Source organism: Bidens hawaiensis, unplaced genomic scaffold (genome assembly GCF_021521415.1).
Source record: "Bidens hawaiensis isolate Kalapana, Puna unplaced genomic scaffold, B.hawaiensis_p1.1 tig00052442_1, whole genome shotgun sequence".
In the NCBI taxonomy this organism is placed as follows: Eukaryota; Viridiplantae; Streptophyta; class Magnoliopsida; order Asterales; family Asteraceae; genus Bidens; species Bidens hawaiensis.
In genome coordinates, this window is record NW_027499431.1 from 37,035 (window position 1) to 60,695 (window position 23,661).

Here is a 23,661-nt window from a genome sequence, read left to right on the forward strand (position 1 = left end):
GGATAAGCTTTTCCCGGCCACCTTTGAGGTAAGAGACATGGAGTCTTTAGAACCTTTTACGTTGGTACAAAACTCTTTAATCCAGCACGTGTGAATATCTGGATTTGCTGTGATAGCATGCATAAGAGGTGTCTCTCGTAGGCCTTTGATCATGGATAAGAACACTTTATGTTTCCTCTTTTTGGGAAGACCAAGAGGAGAGTACATGTTATGTTGTTGCAAAACAATCAACAACAGACCATTAGAACATACATTCAATAACATGAAGTAATAATAAAGTGATATAAAATTAATATATTTACAAAATCCAAAATTTTAGAAAATTGAAAATTTTTGAAAAAATTGCTAAGTCAAAACCAATCGAATCGCATGAGAATTTGAATCGCATCGCATGAATTTAATCCAGTCACATGGAAATTTTAATCGCATGGGTTATGCGATGCGATCCAAATAAAAATTCGATCCGATTTAAAATTTTGTGCGATCCGATTTAAATTCTTATGCGATCCGATTTGAATTTCTTGAGCGATGCGATTTGAATGTCTTATGTGATGCGATTTGGAAATCTTTTGCCCAAATAAAAAAAGTCAAGTTCACTCTGATCCATATTTGTGCATGTCCCAATCGTTCTTTTGTACAATATATTTCTCAAACTCTCAACCAATCCTAATCAATCCGAACCTAAGTGGTATGATGAGCCCTAATACACAAATCTATACTAACTGAAACAAAAATCCGATCAAATCTGTTTAATGGTTCATCGATATGTTTGTATCAGCAATCTTAGATTGATTGCATGATATGGGCTAAATTATATATTAATATTATAAATATTTTCTACACTTTAAGATAGTTTTTTGATGGTTTCTATTGAATATTACTCTTAGTTGGCTCATATTTAAAGTTTAATAGTTTCAAGAGACAACGAGCTAAAACAGAGTATTTTTATTAACTTGGTATAAAGTTTTACTAGCATGAGACCGACAAATGAAACTTTAAAATAGTTTTATTTATTACGAATAATTTTATATATTATTTGTTAAAATTTACTTCCTTAACAATATTGATTACACTCAATTAGCCAAATGGAGTTTTATGACAGCAAAGTTGAAATCCATAAATAATATTTTGAACTCATTTTAATTATTTTCATGTCCAGAATATGGAGCATGTGCAACACGAAAGAAAAAGAAAAACAAAACAAAAGAATCAATTTATTATTTGGACTTAACGTCATTATGGGCTGAAGCAATTAGGAAAGAAAGAAAAGTCTTTTAACAATCTTGGAGATCACGAAAGAAAGCGTGGGCTGTCGGTGTAATAATATACAAAAAAAAAAAAAGGGTTTGGAGTTGGACAAGTGAGGGCCGCCCCCTCTTGGGGTTTTGGTTTTATTTCGTAAATCAAGGCTAGTGACTGAAACAATTCGAAAAGGTAAAATAATAAAGAAAAACTAGAAAGAAAGACTAGTGTAGCCACGGTGGGACTTAAAAAGTCCATGGCAAGAAGGAAAAAAGAAAAAGAAAAGCAATCACACAGCCAAGCAGCTCAATTAATTTAACGAAGTTCACAGACTAGTAGCTCAATTATATTTATTTCTTTTACGATGAACCGTAATATATATTTTATTTTTGTTTCATCAATTATTATGAGCAGCTAAAATATTATACTGCCTATGTTTGGATGATACTTGTTAGACTTGTTTTATTTTCGGTTTTGGATTGTTTATTGATTGGTTTTTTGCTTTGGTAAAAGTTTTTATTGTGTTTGGTTATGATGCGTATGCGTATTTGGTATTAATTTATGATTAATTTGTTGTTCCATACGCGTCTTTGTGAACGTCTTTCATGTATGGATGCATATTAGGTTGTTTACTGTGTGTTTACAACTAGTTTATGGTTTATTGTTAACGTTTACCATAGGAACGGTAATTGAGAGTTTAGAGATACCTTATATTCTGCCACTTGAGAGAACGGGAGGTAATTTAAGTGTCGTCTGTTTTGGTCTTTTGCGGGTTTGGGTAGTGATTGCACGAGAGTGAGTTGCCCTAAATTCCTTTAGATTCTTACAGATCAGAATTATAACCGAATTTAATAAGAATACCCCTTTACGCCTTAGGGTATATTGTGATTAGAGAGACCGTGAGGTGATTTAATCTTTGGGTACCTTAGCATAGTTAGGTAAGGTGAGACCGGGAGGTGATCCGAACCGTTAAACCGTTGAGATTTACACGACATTAGAGTTTTTTTAGGTATTGTTGGTGAGACCGGGAGGTGATCTAGCATGCCTTAGTTATTCTTTAGTGTCATATTTTTAGATACTAGTTACCAATCATAAATCCAATTCCGAGAGTTTACGAGTTTACTAGTAGGATTCTTTACCTAGGTAGTTGCTTCCCTTATATAAGCTTCGTTCCGATTTTGTTTTCGTGTCAGTTTTAGTTTACGTATTTTTAGTTTATATTTAATAATAAAAAAAACACAAAAGTCAATTAATTCAGTTTAGTTTATAGTTATAGTCTAGTTTAGGTGTCGCTAGTGTCCTGTGGGTTCGACATCCGGACTTCATTAGGCTTTACTACAGTCGATAGGTACACTTGTCAGTCTAGTGGTCTAGCATTAGGAGAGTCTAAATTTATAAATTTAAAACTAGAGTGTCTAAGTTAGGTTAGGTTTTTATAGACCGCGTTTCAACACATCAAGTTTTTGGTGCCGTTGCTGGGGCCACTTAGGCGATAGCAAAACTAGCTTTGATTGAACTTAATGTTGGAAGATTAAGCAAAGTGTGTGTGAATGAATGTCTTAAAATAATGAAGTGGTGAAACTTTGTCCTACATCGGTTGGGGAACAAAATTGAAAATGGTTTTTTAAGGTGCCATTCTCACTACACATTTGAAAATTTGTGCTGTTTTACTACAACTCCTACCCGTGCGCAGGGGGGGGGGTGCAAAATTGGGTTTCTGGACTAAAAATCTATCAAGCTCGTGCGTGCCCGCACGTCTCACGGACACGAATGCAGCTCCGAAAACCCGAGCCCGCGTGAGGTAATTTTTTGCATTTCTTTTTGAAATTTTCAAATCGTAACTGCTGGTCAATGGTTTCACTAATTGTTAATGGTCATTAATAATTAGTCGGTTACTGAATATTATTATTATTATTAATGATCATTTACATATTCAACACTAATGACCATTATTGAATGGGTCATTATTGAGTTGAATAATACAGTTATGATCTTGTGGTTATAAAACCAGGCCATATGCAGAAGTTTAAACCACACCGAAAACATATAGCTCTCTCTTATATTTATAGTATTATTCTTGATTTCATTTCAGGCAAGTCCTCAAGTCCGGCAGCACGCTTCGGCTGTTTCGAACCGGTGTACCCTGGGCACAGACCGTGAATCTGTTTAAGGGAATTGTGTTAAACACAAGCCCGGTTCATTATTCACTTTTATTATTTCTGGTTTATTGTTACAGGTTTAATACAGAAAAATTTCCAACAAACTTAAACAGATTACTAATTATTTATGTATTTTTCGTTTCAGAATGTCCCAGTCCATGAACACTTCCGTTTCCGCCATCGTCACTTCCGCTGTTGCTGTCACAACAAATGTGGTTGCGCCGTTGCCTAATGCAGTCGTGTCTCATGCTGAGAAACCGGAAAAATTCACTGGTGTGAATTTTAAACAGTGGCAGCAAAAGATGTTCTTTTATCTGACCACGTTGAGCCTTACGAGATTCTTGACTGAAACCGTTCCCCATGTTGATGAAGGGGAAATGGATGCTCATTCGGTGAGCGCGGTTCAGGCTTGGAATCATTCGGATTTCTTGTGCCAGAATTATATTTTGAATAGTATGGTGGATGTATTATACAATGTGTATTGCAAGGCCAAGACTGCCAAAGAATTATGGGAGTCTTTGGACCGCAAATACAAAACCGAAGATGCCAGTGCTAAGAAATTCGTGGTGGCTAAGTTTTTGGACTTTAAAATGATAGACTCAAAAACTATCATGAGCCAAGTCCAAGAGTTGCAAGTTATTCTTCATGATGTTCATGCGGAAGGAATGTCGCTTAGCGAGACATTCCAAGTTGCGGCTATGATTGAAAAGCTACCACCAAGTTGGGTTGATTTCAAGAACTATCTCAAGCATAGGCGAAAGGAGATGACCCTTGAAGATCTTGTCGTTCGTCTTCGTATTGAAGAAGATAACAAAATTGCCCTAAAAAGGATTGATGGTCCTGGAATGGCAAAGGCAAATGTCGTTAAACATGGTCAATCTTCAAAGGGGTTAATGGTGGAAAGAAAATTCATGGGAAAGGATCCAACCTTGGTCCTATGGGGAGAATTGGGAAGAAGAAGAAGTTCCAAGGAACTTGTTATAATTGTGGAAAGCAAGGCCATAGGGCCAATGAGTGCAAGCTTCCAAATAATGAAAATGCTCGACAAGTGAATATGGTTTGTGAGGTTGAACACCTTGTTGCTATGGTCACGGACCTCTCGATTATGGTCACGGAAGTTGACTTGGATGGGCAAAATAACGAGGATTGGTGGGTTGATACGGGGGCTACCCGTCATGTGTGGTTTGACAAAAGCCTCTTTAGCACTTTCAAAGAGGTGAAAATGGAGAGAAGGTTTTTATGGGAAACTCCACCACAGATGAAGTTAAAGGCGAGGGGAATGTGATCTTGAAGATAACTTCGGGAAAGGAAGTTACTTTGTCCAATATGTTGTATGTTCCTGAAATTCGTAAGAACCTTGTGTCTGGGTGACAGTTGAACAAGTTTGGTTTCAAAATGGTTATTGAGTCGGATAAGGTCGTGTTGACCAAAAATGGTATGTATTGGTAAAGGCTATGCCCTTAATGGTATGTTTAAACTAAATGTAATTGTGTTTAATGGAATGATTGAGAACACTAGTTCTGCTTACTTGCTTGAGTCCTCTAATGTTTGGCACGGTAGACTAGGTCATGTTAACTTTAATTCCATTCGACGTATGATTAAACTTAATTGTATGCCAACATTCGATATTGACTCAAACAATAAATGTGAAACTTGTGTCGAAGCAAAACAAACAAGATCGTCATTTAAAAAGATTGAACGATTCACCGAACCCCTCAAAATGATCAACACCGATATGTGTGATCTAAAAGCAATTCCTACTCATGGTGGGAGTAAGTACTTCATCACGTTTTTTGATGATATTACAAGGTATTGCTATATGTACTTACTTAAGAGTAAGGATGAGGCTATTGATAAGTTTATCTTGTTCAAAACCGAAGTTGAGAATCAACTAAATCGGAAAATCAAAAGAGTAAGGAGTGACCAAGGAGGTGACTATGTTTCACCTTTTGTTGATTTGTGTGAAAGAGATGGAATCATACATGAACTCACACCTCCTTACTCCCCTCAATCAAATGGCATAGTGGAACGGAAGAACCGCACTTTGAAAGAAATGATGAATGCCATGATGATAAGTTCTGGTGTAAGCCAAGACATGTGGGGGGAAAACCTAATTGTATGAATTAATGAGGTCACTGTGGAGGGATAACCCTACGTATTTAAAAGGTAGTTTACTACATGGTTGGTACACTTCCTAGTCCATTCCTAAAAGTGAAAAGTGTGAGGCTAAGCCTATGGATTTTAATGATTCGATTAAGGTAACCATACATGGTAATCACCTATGTGAGAGAGAAGTGGGGTCGCTTCGAAGGGTATTGTTGGGGCACAATACTTAATGGCTCTCACAGAACCAGGCTCATGTTCATGACTATAACGAACATAACTATGAGGACTTGACTTTTTTCAGGGAGAGTCTTGTGGGAAGTGTATTGTCGTCTACACAAACGACAGATGAGTTCAAAAATATCGCTGTCTACTCAGAGTCAGTGGGCTAAGTGCGCTTATAACCAAAGGTTCAAAGAGTAACATCTACCTATTGTATGCAAGATTCAACTGCTGAAATTTTATCGAAATAATGTTGTTTTTCGATCTCCATTCATGTGGGGGATTGTTGGAAGATTAAGCAAAGTGTGTGTGAATGAATATCTCAAAATAATGAAGTGGTGAAACTTTGTCCCACATCGGTTGGGGAACAAAATTGAGAATGGTTTATAAGGTGCCATTCTCACTACACATTTGAAAATTTGTTATGTGTTTTACTACAACTCCTACCCGTGCGCGGGGGGGGGGGGGAGGGGTGCAAATTTGGGTTTCTAGACTAAAAATCTATCAAACTCGTGCGTGCCCGCACGTCCCGCTGACACGAATGCAGCTCCGAAAACCCGAGCCCGCGTGAGGCAATTTTCTGTATTTTTTTTTGAGATTTTCAAATCGTAACTGCTGGTCAATGGTCATCACTAATTGTTAACGGTCATTAATAATTATTCGGTTACTGAATATTATTATTATTAATGATCAGTTACATATTTTGCACTAAACAATCAGTTACATATTCTGCACCAATGACCATTATTGCACCTTAATGGGTCATTATTGTGTTGAATAATACAGTTATGATCTTGTGGTTATAAAACTTGGCTATATGCAGAAGTTTAAACCACACCAAAAACACACAGCTCTCTCTTCTATCCACAACATTATTCTTGATTTCGTTTCAGGCAAGTCCTCAAGTCCGGCAGCACGCTTCGGCTGTTTCGAACCGGTGTACCCTGGGAACAGACCGCTAATCTATTTAAGGGAATTGTATTAAACATAAGCACGGTTCATTATTTACTTTTATTATTTCTGGTTTATTGTTAATACAGAAAAATTTCCAACACTTAATTGCTTAATTGGTCTTTTTTGTGTCTTGATTTGTGGTGTGTCTTGTGAGTCCGTGTCATAGATTTAGCGTGTATAGTCGTCTTTAGGATATTTTAGTTTCTGTTTTATTTTATTGAGTCTAGTTAATATGCTTAGTAGATCGAGTCAGTTTAGGAGTATTCACTACTAGAAAAGAGTAATGTTTCTTACAAAATTTTCCAAAGCACTTCCTACGAACGCCAATTCCTACACTTTTCCAACAAAATTCTTATGAAAAAAGAAAACCCTAAATTTGCAATAAATTTGTTACAAGATAGTGACAATAGAAATTGTGTTGGAATTGCGTAGCAAATATTCCAACACAATTCCAACAAAAAAAAATAGTTGCACGCTTTGTTTAACATTTTCGTAAGTAACGCATAACAAAGAAAACAAAATAAATAAATAAATAAATAATAAACTCCACTGAAAATGCGTAGAAAGTATTCAAGGCGTTCCTTATTAACCTATATTTATCATATAGTAACTATTTTATTTATAATTGAGTTATTTATATTATTAATAATAGTAGAAGTATAAATCTGGGAGCATATTTACTGTTTTTTTTATCACAATAAAATTGTTGATAATAACAATATAGAAATGGTGAAATGATAGATTGATGATAATAATTAGGGGTTTTGTACAGCCACCCCTTTTTTGCTAAAAAAACCGACTAATACGTTGCGTATAGAGCTATACGCGGCGTATAGAGCTATACGCGGCGTATTGGTCGGTTTTTTTAGAAAAACTCGCCAATTTTGTCTTATTATGTTTTTTAAGGTCAGAGGGGGTGTATAGCCATATACGCCGCCTCTGATATTTATTTTTTATTAATTTATTATTTGTTATTATTATTATTATTTATTATTATTGTTGTTATTATTATTAATATTACTATTATTATTGTTGTTATTGTTTGTTTATTTATTATTATTGTTGTTGTTGTTATTATTATTAATGTTATTATTATTGTTGTTTATTTATTATTATTATTATTATTATTATTATTATTATTATTATTATTATTATTATTATTATTATTATTACAGTTGGAGGGCGATGAGATTGAGATTGAGCTCGAGCAGGGGCAGGGGCGGGGCCGTGGGGGCCATAGAAGGTGACAGCGTGTTGGTCTGGTACCCACATTTGCAGTTCCCGAAGGGTAGGGACGACGACATACGATATAGGCATATACGACAAATGACCTCGTTTTGCAATACGGTCATCGGTTGGCCGTTTTTGGAGTCCTGTGACGCTTACGAGTGGGCGGCTGAGTATAAGCCTGTTCGGGGATAGGGCGGGCATGTCTGGACATGTATACACCGTGCACCCGCCACCCCCTCCTAGTTTTAACCACGAGTCGAACACGTCTGGCGTGAGACGCGGACGGGGAGATGACGTAGATGCCGCCGGTGAGGGTTAGTGGGCCAGACGCCGGGCAGTGGACGACGACTACGTTGGCGACACGGCCCCGGCCCCGCCCCCGCCCCTGTCCCTGCTTGAGCTCCATCTCAATCTCAATCCCATCGCCCTCCAACTATAATAATAATAATAATATTAATAATAATAAACAATAATAATAATAACAGTAATAACAACAACAACAACAATAATAATAAATAAATAATAATAATAATAACAACAACAATAATAATAAATAATAAATTAAAAAAAATATCAGAGGCGGAGTATAGGGCTATACGCCGCCTCTGACCTTCAGAAAAAAAACATAATAAGACAAATTTGGTGCGTTTTTCTAGAAACCCACCAATACGTCTTGTATAGCAAGATACGCGGTGTATTAAGACGTGTGGTGGGTGTCCCTAGTATGACCCAATAATTAACTAACTTTATTGAATTAAAAGTATGTATTTGTAGAAAGCCGAAAATTTCAACAAGCATGTCTAGAAAGGTGTAAAAAAATAAATAAAGCCACGTAGGAAATCGAGCTGGCCCTACCAATCTACCACATAAGTGTCATTTTCATACATTTGGTTTGTTTGATTACGCAATTTTAGTACCATTTTTAAACTCATTGCAATCTAATACCTGACATTTCAAAAACATGTCATTTTAGTTTTTTTTCTAACCCTGTCTATTTTGTCCATTAAGTCAGGGGTAAATTGGTAATTTCGTTTATTTTATTTATTTTCACTATTAAGTGTCATTTTCATCGTTGTTTGTTCAATTACGCAACTTTAGTACCTTTTTTGAATTTATTGCAACGAAATACCTGAATAAGTTTTGGATACATAAGCAAACCAAAAGAGACATTACATATTATAATTACAAGGTCATCTCTAACCCTACACTTCTCATCGATTCTTCAAACCCTAACCATTGTTCATTGTCAAGTTCAATGAACTATGATATGGTGCTTTGTGTTAGGACCGGGAGTCGGGTAAAACATTGGTAAGGTTGACAAGAACACACCAACTTTAAAACCCAAAGGCCTATTGAATATCCCGGCAGAATCAAGATATCCAACGAATGGGAACGAAGGTGTGATATGATAACAAACGAAACAACAATAAATATTCAGTGCAAGCAAATACAAAGACAAAGATTTACTGTAATAAATGCATCATTCAATGAAACAGTAAAGGAATGTCTAGGGTTTCGTGAAGGTGGCGGCGGCTGTACGAGGATACAAAACGAATATTCTTTTAGAATGTTTCTTGTATTCCGTGGAAACCTAGGACCCTATTTATAGACCCTGACATTCCTTCTAGAATCTCTATCTATTAAATAAGGAAACTCTGCATCTACTATATCTTGAAGATCTTTAGGATGAATGAATTGGAGATCTTTGTCATATAAGATTATTGCAATTGTGCCTCCAGATGCGTTCCTCAAGGTGATTGAGTCATTATGTCTGTTGTATGTAAGATGAGAGATCCTTCCATTTTGTTGTGCAATGGAATTTGGTTCTAACATTTCCCTCCTCATCGCTAAGCATTCCCTCAAGGTCATTCTTTTACTTGTAGAGCTGCTTGCTTGAGTTTTTCTTTTCTTGGTCTCAAAGAGGGATAGTTCTAAAGTATGCACTTCGTTTATTCTTTTGTTTCTTTTCTCCCTTTCAGCCTGGCTATGTATCTCTTTTCTCATCTGCTTCAAGAATGGGAATCCCTTTTCTAATTGTTCTTCAATAAATCTGGAGAGATCATTTCTTTGTTGCCCGGCTAGTTGACTTCTATTTTGATTGTCATGTAAGTCCAAAGTAGCGATCTTCTTCAGCTGTTCTTCTGAAAATCTCTCAAATCATCTCTGAATATGATTAGAGTTTCTTTACCGTCTTCAGTTACTACCCTCAAGGTCTTGGATCTCTTGTTATAATAAAGATTTGTAAGCAGATTTAAGTTTCTTGGTGGATCAGGCCTTACAATCTCTGACCTTGGGGTTCTGCTTGTGCTTCTTCATACCATTTCTTTATTGTATCGTCAGTCTGTACCAGTAGTCTTGCCATTTTTGCACCCTTCTTATGCAGAGCACTCATCATCTCTACCCTCACAAGTTCCTCCATTCTTCTCTTTTCTTCTTCCTGTCTTCTTTGTGTTTCCATATATAATCTCTGCTCTCGATTGTATATGTCTAACAGTTGTTCATGAGGCATGTTGTTGAACTGATCTTCAGTCATACCCTTTCTCTTCACAATTTCTTTTAACGTTTGTACCCTCAGAGGATCTTCAAACCACTTTCTCACCTCCTCCTTTCTTTCATTCTCTTTCTTCTCCGTCTCCATTCTCATTCTCAGCTCCTGTTCTCTCACATATTCTTCCTGGCTCTTCTTATCTTTGTTGGAATATTTTACTAATTGAATTTTTCTTTTTAGATCTTCAAGAGAAAGATTTATCAATGAGTTGTAACTGTAGCCATATAGTTGAAGAAACTTTATGTCATTATGTTTGGCCTTCAATACTTCATATTCAGTTTCTTCTCTGGCCTCTTTTTCAGTTCTTCTCTTGCTGCTATCTGATTCTACTAATACTTTCTCTGCCTTTTCCTTCTTCTTAGTCACCTTTTTCACACAATCTGAAATATCATCCACAAGAGAATTCTTGTAAATTCTGCCAATTGTGTCAAAGGATTGAAAGTTTAGGAATGCATGTTTGTTTCTGGCTTTTATCAACAAATCTCTTTTTGATTCCCTTTTTCTCCAGCCTTCGGCCTCTTGTTGAATACTTTCTCTTGTCGTTCTTTAAATATATCTCTCATCATATTCAAGGCTTATCAAATAGGCTTTATTTTCATTCTCCCTTTCATCATCTTTCTACCCTATCTCTTCTTCATCATCAAAATCAGTTGGTTCATCAAGATTGTGAAGGGCTCTAATCATTGGTTCTTCAAGATTAATAGATTGAGCTCCTTCAACTTCTGCAGATTTAACCTCCCTTCTCTTGTACACTTTTACCTTCAGATATTTTCTGTCTTTTTGGCTTGGGAGTTTCAACTTCAGATGTCTCCTTCCTTTTTACTCCCCCCTCAGCTTCAACTTCATGTTCTGTTCTCTCAGTAGTGATTATTGGTTCTTCATTCAAAGCCTTTTGCACTTCATCTCCAACAGTTTATGTGATTACAGTTTCATTTGTTTGTGTTACCTGTTCTTTATCAAAAATTTCTTCAACTACTAGTTCTTTCACAGGAATATCCTCATTTTCTTCAGTGACTTCATTAATGACAGGCTCAGTGGTCTCAATTGGCTCTTCAACTACTGGTTCTGAACTTTTGCTTAAGTTTATGAAGTCTTTCTGTACCTTTTTCGCAGCTTCCACTATCTCAGGATGATGCCCCTCTGGTTTGTTCAAGATGTCTATAAAATCTTTCATTATGACTAGCTTGACCATTGAGCTTGCAGATATTTCAATTGTCTCATCCTCTTCTTGATTGACTGGACCTAGACTGTGCTCCTGTTCCTTTGTTGTTTCAGGTTCTTCAATTTCAAGTTCGGTTATTACTGGCTCAGTTTGTAAGGCTCTTGTTCATCATCATTTTGTTCAGTTGGATTTTGTTCACCAGTCTGTGTTGCTTTTAATGACTCCAACGTTGCCCTAATAGCCTCATCTGCTTCCTTTCTTAATCTTTCTTCTTCTTCCTCATTTCTCCCCATTTCCATTAGTGCTTCAAGCACTTCCTGGTCAATTTCATCATCTTCTTATTGAACCTTTTGATTTATTGTATCCAAGTCTTCATTCATGAGTCTTATGACTGTTTTGACTGATTCAACTTCAGCCATGTCTGGATCAATCACATTGTCTTTTAAAAGTATGTCATCATTGGATTGCACATTGTGTAGGGACTTGGGATGTAGGTCATCATCTGTGTATGCAATCTCTTTCCCTTTCTGTTTTCTTCTTAGTTTTTCTTCTTCAGTTTCATCTTTATCATCAGACTCCCCCTCATCTCCAGCATCTCCTTCATACTCTTGATTTATCATGTTTAGAGCTTTGAGGGTCCATCTTCCTTAATCTCTTCATCCGAACTGGCATATAGATTTTCAATCATTCTCAAGCCCTCTACAGCTTCATTATTCTCCCCCTGTTTTGGTGCATCCGAGGTCTTCTCAACCTCAGAATGCTCCAGGGTTTGAATCTTTATCTAGGCTTGCTGTAGTGCAGTTTCAAGTTCTTTATTTCTTATCTCCAGCACAGCATTTCTTTCTTTTAATAAAATATTTTCGAATTCCAGATTTTCATTTTCAAAAACAATGTCGTAGAGATTTGGGCTGGATGGTGGTGTTTCTTGAGTAGGCTTAAAGTCAGGTTCTGAATACGGTTCTGGCTCAGAGGCTTCAGGTGAAGGTAATTTGTAGGTTGTAGATTCTTTGGGAATTGTATCAGCAGGTATGTTTTCTCTGGGAGGTGAGGTTGGGGTAGAGTGTATGTATGGTTCTTGGAAGGGTGAATTGGGTGGGCCTTGAATATGTATGTCACTTGTAGGTTCAGCTGGTGGTGACAAAGGTGGTGTGGATATTATTGTTTGTTTGATGGGAGATGTAGGTTTTGTTGGAATATGTGTGTCTTGATCTTGTTCAGGTTTTGAATGAATGGGATCTGTGGTGGCATGTGAGGAAAGGATATTGTCATCAGCATCATCAAGTTCAATTGAATCAGTGTCATCATGGTATTCTATAGGAGGTGGTAAATATGGAGGAGTAGTTTTCTGTATGGAGTCAGCAACATTTGATATGACATTGGCTATGAATTCAACCTCATCTATATGTTCAGTAGCCATGTTGCTAGGACCCTCAACTGGTTCATTAACTGGATCAGTCACCTCAACTTCTAGACCTTGATTTCCCTTTTGATTTTCACTTTGAATATCAGATCCTGCACCAGTGAACACAGAGATCCCATTGCCAATAGGATCAAACACAGGTTCATTTACCTCAGCATTTCCACCCAAGTTCTCTATCACCTTTTCTTCATGAGCAATTAGTTCATTCACAGGCTCATCACCAGCACCGGCACCTCCATCACTTTGATCATCATCACCATTATTGTCATCATTTTCACTTTGATCATCTTCATCATCATTGTTACCTGGAGTTTGAGGTACATCACCTAAAGCAGGAACAAGCAGCCATGGGAGAATATCCCAATCAGCATTGCCAACAAACTTGCTATTGGCATCCTTCATCCTTTGACAAATGTTTGGGTCTTGTAATCTCAAAACTTCTCATGTATGTTGAAGGTCTGGTAATGATCTATTTTCAGAATCTGCAGGAACCTTGGATACATCAGGAACCTTTGATTTACAGCTTTCTCAGCATTTGATACCAAACCATTGAAAATGAGTTTCGGCACATTAAATGGTTGTTGGCACAAAATGGCAATGGTCAGAGTGGCAAACTCCTTGCTCAATAGGGTCCAAGCCCCTCTCCTTGGAGATAGAGACTGGATAACGTGATGAATAAGGAATCTGTAAATGAGTGGGAAACTGCCATTTTGAAAATGTCCTTCTTTAACTTCTCCTTGGTAACCCATAGTTTCCTGAAATACTCTCAACAGCCTTGGAACAGAGTATGATGGTTGCACTGCATGATTATCATTTAAGTTTAGTGCAGCTTTGATTGAAGCTTTAGTAACCTCAATATCATTATTTAGCACAGAGGCCTCAATCCTCTCTCCATTTACATCATCCACATATGTGGCGGATTCCCAAAAGTCAGAAATATGATTCCTGTATATCGTTGGGTTCTCGCTCAAGGCTACTCGTAAGTTGGAGTTATTTAGGAAGTTTATCATCAGCTCCACCTCCGTGTATCATTATCAACTTCCAACTGGGCACACATGTTATGCCTCTTTTCGAATTTCATTGCAATTAGTTCTGCAAAACAAGAAGATAATCAGTTACATTAGATGCATAAACCAAAGTCGAGGTTTAGTTAAAGAGAAATAATGTCTTCAGTAACCTGTTCCGTAGTAATATGCGTATCTACACAAACAAGGAAACAATTAGTCAGATGACCAAATAGAAACCCTAATTTCGAGATCGGTGAGACGATAATCGAGTATCGATATTACCAAAGTCGAAACAGAGCTAATGGCTAAGTTCGTAGTAAAATCCAGCAGTAATCGAAGATTTGAGTAGACAGGAGATGCACGAGCAAGAGGTTTTGCAATTAGGTTTAAGAGAGGGAAATGAAATGTGTGAAAAAGTTTCTAAGTCCCCCTTTTATACCTAACGTTTGGTTAGTACAGTATGATTTTGTCGTCTAGTGCACGACAGTTATCTTTAATTCAAATTTAATGTACCTCCCTTGCTCGAGCATAGAACCAAAAGAACAGCTGTCTCCCACTGTACTCGAAACTATAGTACTATCCATGCTCGACACACTTGTATGTTCATGATGCTCGAGAACCAGTATACCAGAGATAGTTTGCTCGAATACACTTGTGCTCGATGCCTTAGCCAAGTGCTATACATCACATGCTCGAGTATTGGGTCATGCTCGAAAGTGTTCATTGGGTATAAAAGTGTGTTTGTGACAAGTAGTGTGCTCGAGGTACTTAGCAAACTACATTGAGTCAAGTATACTCGATACACACTTATTGGTTAACCCTACTCGACTGTGCAACCTACTCAACATAACTTAGAAATCTATCATGACAAAACATATGCTCGAGATGCAACTTTTCTTTGCAGTGTTGTAACCTATGCTCAAATGACTTAGGTGACTACAATCAATGTGCTCGTAGTACACTCATGCTCGAAAGCCTTAGTAGAGTCTATCCTTCCTATGTCTGTACTTGAATACATTAAGAGTCTAGCACTCACGTTTGCTCGAATCACTTAACAATTTTATCCATCAAGATCCTAGCTCGAACTCACAAACCTAGGTATCTAGCAAACAACCTTGCTCGAAACACTTAAATGTCTCCTATCATTTAGTTCTTTGTGCTCGAAAGTTTAGGTCTAACCACTTAACATGCAATCATGCTCGATACACATAACATCAATTGTCATGACCTAGCAGGTGCTCAAAAGTAGGATGCATGCTCGAAACTCTTAACAACAATTTTCAGTTCATTAGGATGCTCGAAAGTAACATGTATACTCGAAATACATAGATGAATCTTACAGTTCATATTGCATACTTGAAGCAATGTAATCACACATACAAGTAAAGTTTCTTTGCTCGAAAAACTTAAATGTTTTTTAGTTCAGATTGTGAAATCAACACATCCTATGCCAATTAGTCTGGACCCTTTCACACACATCCTTTGCTCAAATTGCAATTTTGCATAAAAGATAATCATTTTGGAACATTGAGCTGACCTAAGCAATTTGTTTAAGGTAAAATAAGAGATCAAATTTCAGTTAAAAATTCATTTCAAACTGTTTTAGAAAGATCTCAACATGGGCTTAGATTGGTTAAAAACTTTCACACCATTTCATTTTCAGCCTTATTACAACTTAGGTCAGGTTGCATTGGGTAGTAGCACTTAGCATGATTATCATAACATTTGTGATATACTTAGAGTTCAATTAGTTCCTTAAGATAGAATGGTTATATCTTAGACTTTAGATTGTTCCTAATCTCTTCTCAAAGCTTATTTACCTTTCTCCAATCACCCCAATTTGACTTCAACCCCCTGATGCCTTGGTCAAAATTTGTTTTTATGAGCAGTTTATATATATATAGATAGATAGATAGATATCAGACTATAAGGTTGAACGTCGGACTTACATGCCATTCGGCCTTACATGCCTTATATTCAGAGTGTTTAGGACTTATTTTGAGTGCCCCACCCTTGTAGTTCCCGAAGTGCCCCTTAAGTCATGATATATTATTACTTGATAACTTACAATATTTTTGATATACTATTTTTGAATCATTTTTGTTTTTTATAATTTTCTTTTTCCATTTGATATGCTTTTGGATAGTGATACTTATATATATCCGCTCAGATATTCCATAAATATTTTGTGTGACCAAAAACACCAGCAGGCTCGTGTATGATTGGATAATTGCCTTTCTGCCTATCATTTGGAGAGATGTGCAAGGAAACATACCTTGGTTTTCAAATGAGTCACCACATCAGTCTTAGTATGATCATTATGTTTGTATCACATATGTCACTATACTCATGAGAAGATGCCGTACATTATGACAATTTACTGAACAAAAGATCTTTAAACCTATAATCCATGGTTAGGAGTTTAACCAATATACTATCATTTCCCAAAAGGTTGGATTCTATTTCTACTTAAAACCTTTTAAGCTTCTTCAAAGCTTGGAACTGAATAATATTATCATTTCTTTTATGAGATCACTGTAAACTGTTTGCTTTCTCAAAACATTTATGTATCAAAAAGTAGTTTCTTTGAAAAGTTCATTTTGCTTCTAATTTTCAAATACATTTTGTCATTTTAGCCCATAAGACTAACAAACAGCACACAAGTAGCACACAATTTGCAAATTCACTCAGATTTGAATGTGCTCTTACTTCGAGCACACAAGTATTCTGTCGAGCAAGCTATAAAATTTATCTAATCAACACATGTGCTCGACGGACTTAACTCAAATTTGTCAGTTCAATTTATGTGCTCGGAGTACATAAAGAATTCGACAGTCTTTGTGATCGAGACACAAGAAGTATGCTTGGAGTACAAGTTTTCCAACATGCTTCCATACTCGAACAATCAATACATGTCACATGTGCTCGAAATACTTGAAATTTCTCAAGTATGACTGTTTGTTCTTGAGGAGCAACAAACACACAATCAACCACAGAATCATGCTCGAAATACTTGAAAAGTTTTCCAAGGCAGGTTTCTATGCTCGAGCAGCTGAGACGTGTTATCTATGCTCGAAATAAGTCTTCAAGTAGCATTATTTGTGCTTGAAGAGCAACAAACACAGTATCAAGCACAAATTCATGCTCAAAATACTTGGATCATACAGATGTATTATGTAAGCACAGATCTAAGTATAGGGAGCAAGAACATCAAATAAATGACAATGTATCATACAAAAACAATCACATACATGATTCTTGCAATTAGACTACTCAGTCAAGCACAACACTAAATCATGCAAACATTCACAGTGAGAAACAAAGATAATCAGTTAGCACCTCACATAAGTACACATCATCAATCAGATTTCATCAGCATTTATCATACCTAGGCATTTTAATAGAAAGTGAAACCTAGTTTTATCTAACGGTTTGGTGAATAAATCAGCCATATTATCAGATGTATCAACTCATTTCATTTCTATCAAACCTTTTTCATGACAATCCCTGATAAAGTGATGCCTAATTTCAATATGCTTGGTCTTAGAATGTTGGACTGGATTCTTAACAATGAACATAGCAGCAGTATTATCAATTAAGATTGGAGTAAGTAAGAAATCCAGACCATAATCCAGCAGTTGATTCTGAATCCATAGAACCTGTGCATAGCACGCGGATGTAGCAATGTATTCAGCCTCAGCAGTTGAGATGGATATAGTAGTCTACTTCTTGCATTGCCATGACACCAACCTGTTCCCTAGAAACTGACAGCCTCCTGATGTTGATTTTCTACTCATGTTTCAACCATCATAGTCACTGTTTGTGAAGGCTACCAAGTCAAAGGAAGAGTTCTTTGGATACCAAATCCCCAAATTTGGTTTCCCTTTGAGATATATGAAAATTCTTTTCACTGCTAACATATGTGAGACCTTGGGTTTAGCTTGGAATCTTGCACAGACACACACAACAAAGATAATATCCGACCTAGATGCTGTAAGATACATCATTGATCCTATCTTGGCCCTATATTCATGTTGGTTCACTGGCTCCCCCTTCTCATCAGGTACCATCTTCTCATGTGTGTGCATTGGTGTAGACACTATCTTGAAATCCTGGCACTTGAACTTGTTAAGAATCTCTTGGACATATTTTGATTGAGTGATGAAGATCCCATCTGCCTTTTGCTGTACTTGAAGTCCAAGGAAAACGTTCATTTCTCCCATTGAACTCATCTTATATTTAGACTTCATTACTTGCTCAAATTCTTTGCACATTTGTTCATTGGTAGAGCCAAAAATGTTGTCATCTACATAGACTTGCAGAAGCAGCAAATCCTTGTTCCATCTTTTGTAAAATAGAGTTTTATCAATAGCTCCTCTGCAAAAGCCATTGTCTAACAAGTGGTTTGATAGCTCATCATACCATGCTCTAGGAGCTTAATGTAGTCCATACAAAACCTTGCTGAGCTTATAAACCTTCTTAGGATGGATTGGATCTTCGAATCCAAGAGGTTGAGTTACATATTCCTCCTCATCTATCTGTCCATTTAAAAAAGCAGATTTCACATCTAATTGATAGACTTTTATGTTCATAGATGCTGAATAAGATAGAAAGATTCTGATGGCTTCTAGTCTTGCGACAGGAGCAAATACTTCTTCAAAGTCCACTCCTTCTTCTTATAAACACCCTAGAGCCACTAGCCTAGCCTTGTTCTTGATCACTATTCCTCTTTCATCTTTCTTGTTTCTAAACACCCATTTGGTTCCAATTGCATATTTGCTTCTAGGTTTGTCAACCAAATCCCATACATGTAAGTCTCTGAATTGAGCTAACTCTTCCTGCATAGCTTCTACCCACCTGTTGTCTTTTAAAGCCTGATTAATGTTCTTTGGTTCAACTTGGGATAGAAAGCAAGCATACATATAGATTTTTGCTCTTTCAGAAGAACTTCTAGTCACTCTCTCATGCAAATCTCCTATGATGTTCTCTGTAGGATGATTTCTTTCAACAGAATTAGTCTGCACAACTTGTTGTGCTGGAACCTCTGTTTCAAGATTTGTCATATTTATCTCAGTGGCTTTACTTTCGATTCCTTCTTGAGTTTCAGCAGCTTCTTGAGTTTGATCAATTTTAGAGGATGATGCTTCATTTGACCCAATTTGGAGAGAATCAAACAGAGACTGGAACCTGTCTTCAGCTTGGTTTATCATTTCAGGTTGAGCTTGCTGCTGACTTGGCACTGGTTCACTTTCCATATCACTTGGTCCTTCATTTGATATTTCAATGACTGCTTCTTGACCAGTGACGTCTATTTCACATGCTTCTTGATTGTTTCTTTCAAAAGTGATTCCATTATTTTCAGTAGCAACTGATGACCATAGTTTGTCCAGATCAAGTTGCTTTTGTTTTCCTTTGTCTTCAAAACTTGTTCTATACATACTGTCATCCATGTTTTCATTATAGATCTTGAAGGATTTGATCATCTTCTCTAGATCAAATTGCCATTTGGGTCATTCAACATTATTAAAATGGTTTTCATTGAAGATAATGTTAGAAGACTCAATGACTACCATGTGCTCCTTCACGTAGACTCTGTAAGCCTTTGAGTGAGATGAGTAGCCCACAAAGAAACATTCCAGTGATTTTGACTGGAATTTGTTAAGATAGTCCTTTGTATTTAGAAGTGAGCATCTACATCCAAAAGGCTTTAAAAACTTCATATAAGGTTTTCTCTTGAAGATAACCTCATATGAGGTCTTATTTGAGTCTTGTTCAGAAGAACCCTGTTTTGAACTTAGCAAGCAATGTTGATTGCCTCTGCCTAGAAGGTAACTGGCAGATTTGCATCAGCAATCATGGTCCTTGCAGCTTCAATCAATGTCCTGTTTCTTCTTTCTGCAACACCATTCTGCTTAGGAGTTCTTGGAGCACTATATTGCTGAAATATCCCCTTAGAAGTGAAGAATTTCCATTTGTCCATTATTGAATTCAGTCCCATTATCACTTCTAATGACCTTCACTTTCCTTTCAAGCTGATTTTCCATCTTCAGCATATAGGTCTTGATCAACTCCAGGGTTTCATCTTTGCTGCTCATGAAGTAAACCCAAGAAAATCTTGAGCAGTCATCTGTGATCACCAGGCGGTATCGTTTCTTTCCAGTACTTGGAACACTCACTAGACCAAAAAAGGTCCATGTGGATCAGTTCCAAGACCTCATCAATGGTGTTTATCAATTTGCTTTTGTGAGAGGATTTGTGTTGTTTTCCCTTCAGGCAAGATGTACATTTTTCTTCAAGCTTAAATTCTTTGGTGGGAAGGCCACAACCTGTTCACCTTTCACTAGCTTGTTCATGTTCTTCAAATTGACATGACACATCTTCCTATGCCACAATTTAGTCTCATTTTCAGTGGCCTTGGAAACAAAGCATGAACCTCCTCTAGATGTAGCTATGTTCATTCTAAGCTCATAGAGGTAGGGGTGTTTAAAAAAAATCCGAATCCGTATCCGAAATATCCAAAAATCTGAATCCGAATTATCCGAGAATTCAGATATCCGAAATTGAATCTCGGATATCCGAATCTCGGAATTCTGAATTTTTGGATTCGGATTCGGATAGTGGTTTTGAAAATTTTTGGATAGTTCGGATATCCGAACTATCCGAAATTTTATATTTTGTTATTTTTAATTATTTATTTTATTTATATATACATATCATTTTAATCCTAAATCCTTAATCTCATTCGCTTATTCACAAGTATTTCATGCCGCCTCCTTCTTCTAATCTGCTAATCAACCATAAACTCTACATCTCACTGCCGGTTAGCGCCGACCGGTCGAATACTTGAAATATCGTCACATTTTGCTCGATTCAAAGTTTGAAACAACAATCGTAGGTGCTTATAAACTTCGGCGACCTGCTTCGATAGATCTTTACTATTGATTATCCGGGTAAACAATGGGAAGGTAGCCCTTTTGCTGTTGCCGAAGAGGAAAATGCGGCGGAAACGTTGATTGATATCATACTGTGATAGGTGGCCACATAGAGTGCACTTGTTAGATTTATCTATTTTTTTGATTTTTTTTTCAATGTTCAGATCTGGGAGCCATCTGTTCTTGTAATTTTTTGTGTAATAAACAATAAAATAGTTGTTACTAAATGATAGATATTAATTGGGTTTTTGTTTTCTAATTCGGATATCCGATTCATTATCCGAATGGTTATCCAAAATTTCAGATATCCGAAATTTCGGATACGGATTCGGATAGTGAAATCCACTATCCGAAATGTTCGGATATCCGAACTTTGGATATCCGAAACTCCGGATATCTGAATTTGAACACCCCTACATAGAGGTTTCCATTCCTTGGAGCTATCATCATGATCATGTTAGTTGGGATCACAAATTTAGGCTTTAGGATTAGAAAGTGTTCATCATTTAAAGCCACTTTGTATCCTTTGTCACAAACTTTAGAATTGCTAAGTAGCTTATATTGTAGTCCTTCAACATATAGCACATTCTCAAAGGATACCTTGCCATTTGTGAGTGTGCCTCTTCCAACAATCTTCCCTCCATTTTCATCACTCCCAAAAGCAACTTAACCTTCATACTTTCTTTCGTAATTGATAAGAGCTCCTTTATCACATGTCATGTGCCTGGAACATCCGCTGTCCTTATACCATAAGTCATTGATTTTCATGGACTGTTCCTGCACATATACACAAAAGAGAATCAGTTAGATTCTGAGTCACAAACTGCATTAGTTTGTAATTCATATTCAATTAAAGATTCATCAGGAATTGGGACTAGAAGTGGAAGTGGATCTTCAAAGACAAATTCACAATCTTCTTCTGAGTTTGAGACTGACTCAACTTTCACAACTGGTGATTTAATGCTATTTTCAATCTGATCAATCACACAGTCTTTCCATTCATTCAACTCCTTCTTAGTCTTCTAATGAAACCATTTTGGTTCAAACCCTTACTTCAATAAGAACTTTTCATCTCCATTAAGAACTCCAGGTCTCATTTTAGCTTTTCCTTTATCATTTGACATTTTGTTCTTCATTTCCTTGTTTGACACTTGTTCATTTTCTTTAATCTTCAAAATTGTCTTGAGCCTCTTTTCTAGAATCAGCTTTTGTTCCTCACTATTAGATGAACTTCTGTTTCCATTCAAGTATTTCTCATATATTTCTTTATAACTCTTCATATCAAAACCACTCACCACATCTGGAATTTCAAATATATCCTCAACAATCCAGCAAGAATCAGTGTGATGTCCATAGGCATCACACTTCTTGCACCAGACTTTGGCAAAACTCCCCATATCTTTAAGTAATTTCATATCTTTGATTCTGTCACTTGGCTTTTGGAAGTCAAACCATAGAGTGGTTTTTGGACAAAATGAACTGGTGAAATCAATCTTTATTGGCTTGCTGATGTCAATTGTCAGTGGATACTTTTCCTTTTCAAACATTATTTTCTTCAACTTGGATGGTGTTCTTGAAGAGCTTCCTTTTTGTTCTTTTGAATGTCTCCCCATTGGCACATAATCCACATCCCCAATACCAAACAGTTCATGATTGGAGAAGACTGGATAAATTGGTGGGTGTGTTTGATCATATGAGAGGTACACTATTCTTTTTCTTGACTTCTGATTGGGTTCTAGAAACAAATGTCAAATGTCACATGCTCTCGTTTCATCTGTTCATAATGTTTCTTCATTTTGGGGGTGATCTTAGGCAATCTTGGAATCTTGTCATCACTTTTCTTGTTTGATTCCTTCTTCTTTTTCTTGATTTTTGATGATTTGGTACTGCCACAACTACAAGTACTCCCTTCACTGGAGTATTCACTCCATTTCTTTTTCACTTCATTTCTTTTAGCATCCTTCTTCTCTTTTGCCTCATCATTTTGCTTCATCACAAAATCTCCTTTATCATCAACAATTACATCTTCATACCTCTTGAGATACCCTTGTGACTATAACATTATTGAACTGTTTCAAATACCCATTCCTACTCTCTTTATCCAATTTTAATGGATAACTATCACAGAAAGGTGGTGGCACCTTCTTATAATTCTCTTCGTTTGTCATTTTGTCTACATATCCAACTATGTTTCCTGTAGACACCAGGTTTTTCAGGAATTCCATTTGAATTAACAATTCAACATTCTTAAGCTTTTCATTCGAATACATTTTTTTCAATTCCTCAATCTCAGCTGTCATTCTTGATTGAGTTCTGTAAGCCTTCATACAATCTTCTTCTAGCCTCTTAATTCGGTTTTCATAGATTGCTTCACTAGTCTCATACACATTCAGAAATACTTCTTTTCTTCGACATTCTGACTTCCATTTCCCAATTTCCTGATTGAGTCCATCAATTGTATTAAAAAGATCAGAAATGGAGATATCAGAATGTACCTGCGAATTTGATGATTCTGGCTTGTCATGCACCTTGGCCATTAAAGCAACGTTTTCTTTTTCCATTTCTGTGGCATGATTACTCCAGTCAAACTCCCCATCTTGAGATACCCTTGTGACTATAACATTCCCTTGGTCTCTAACTTGATTCACTGCATTTTGATTGACTATGTTCTGGTTGTTCTGA

The 23,661-nt window shown here is 36.7% G+C and overlaps 1 protein-coding gene across 1 annotated transcript; it reads left to right on the plus strand.

The window, feature by feature from the left end:
• Positions 1 to 3,547: 3,547 nt before the first annotated feature.
• On the plus strand, positions 3,548 to 4,453 carry LOC143599627 (uncharacterized). Its single transcript, XM_077077538.1, has one exon. It carries the CDS (start codon positions 3,548 to 3,550, stop codon positions 4,451 to 4,453), a length of 906 nt encoding a protein of 301 aa, XP_076933653.1.
• Positions 4,454 to 23,661: the final 19,208 nt, after the last annotated feature.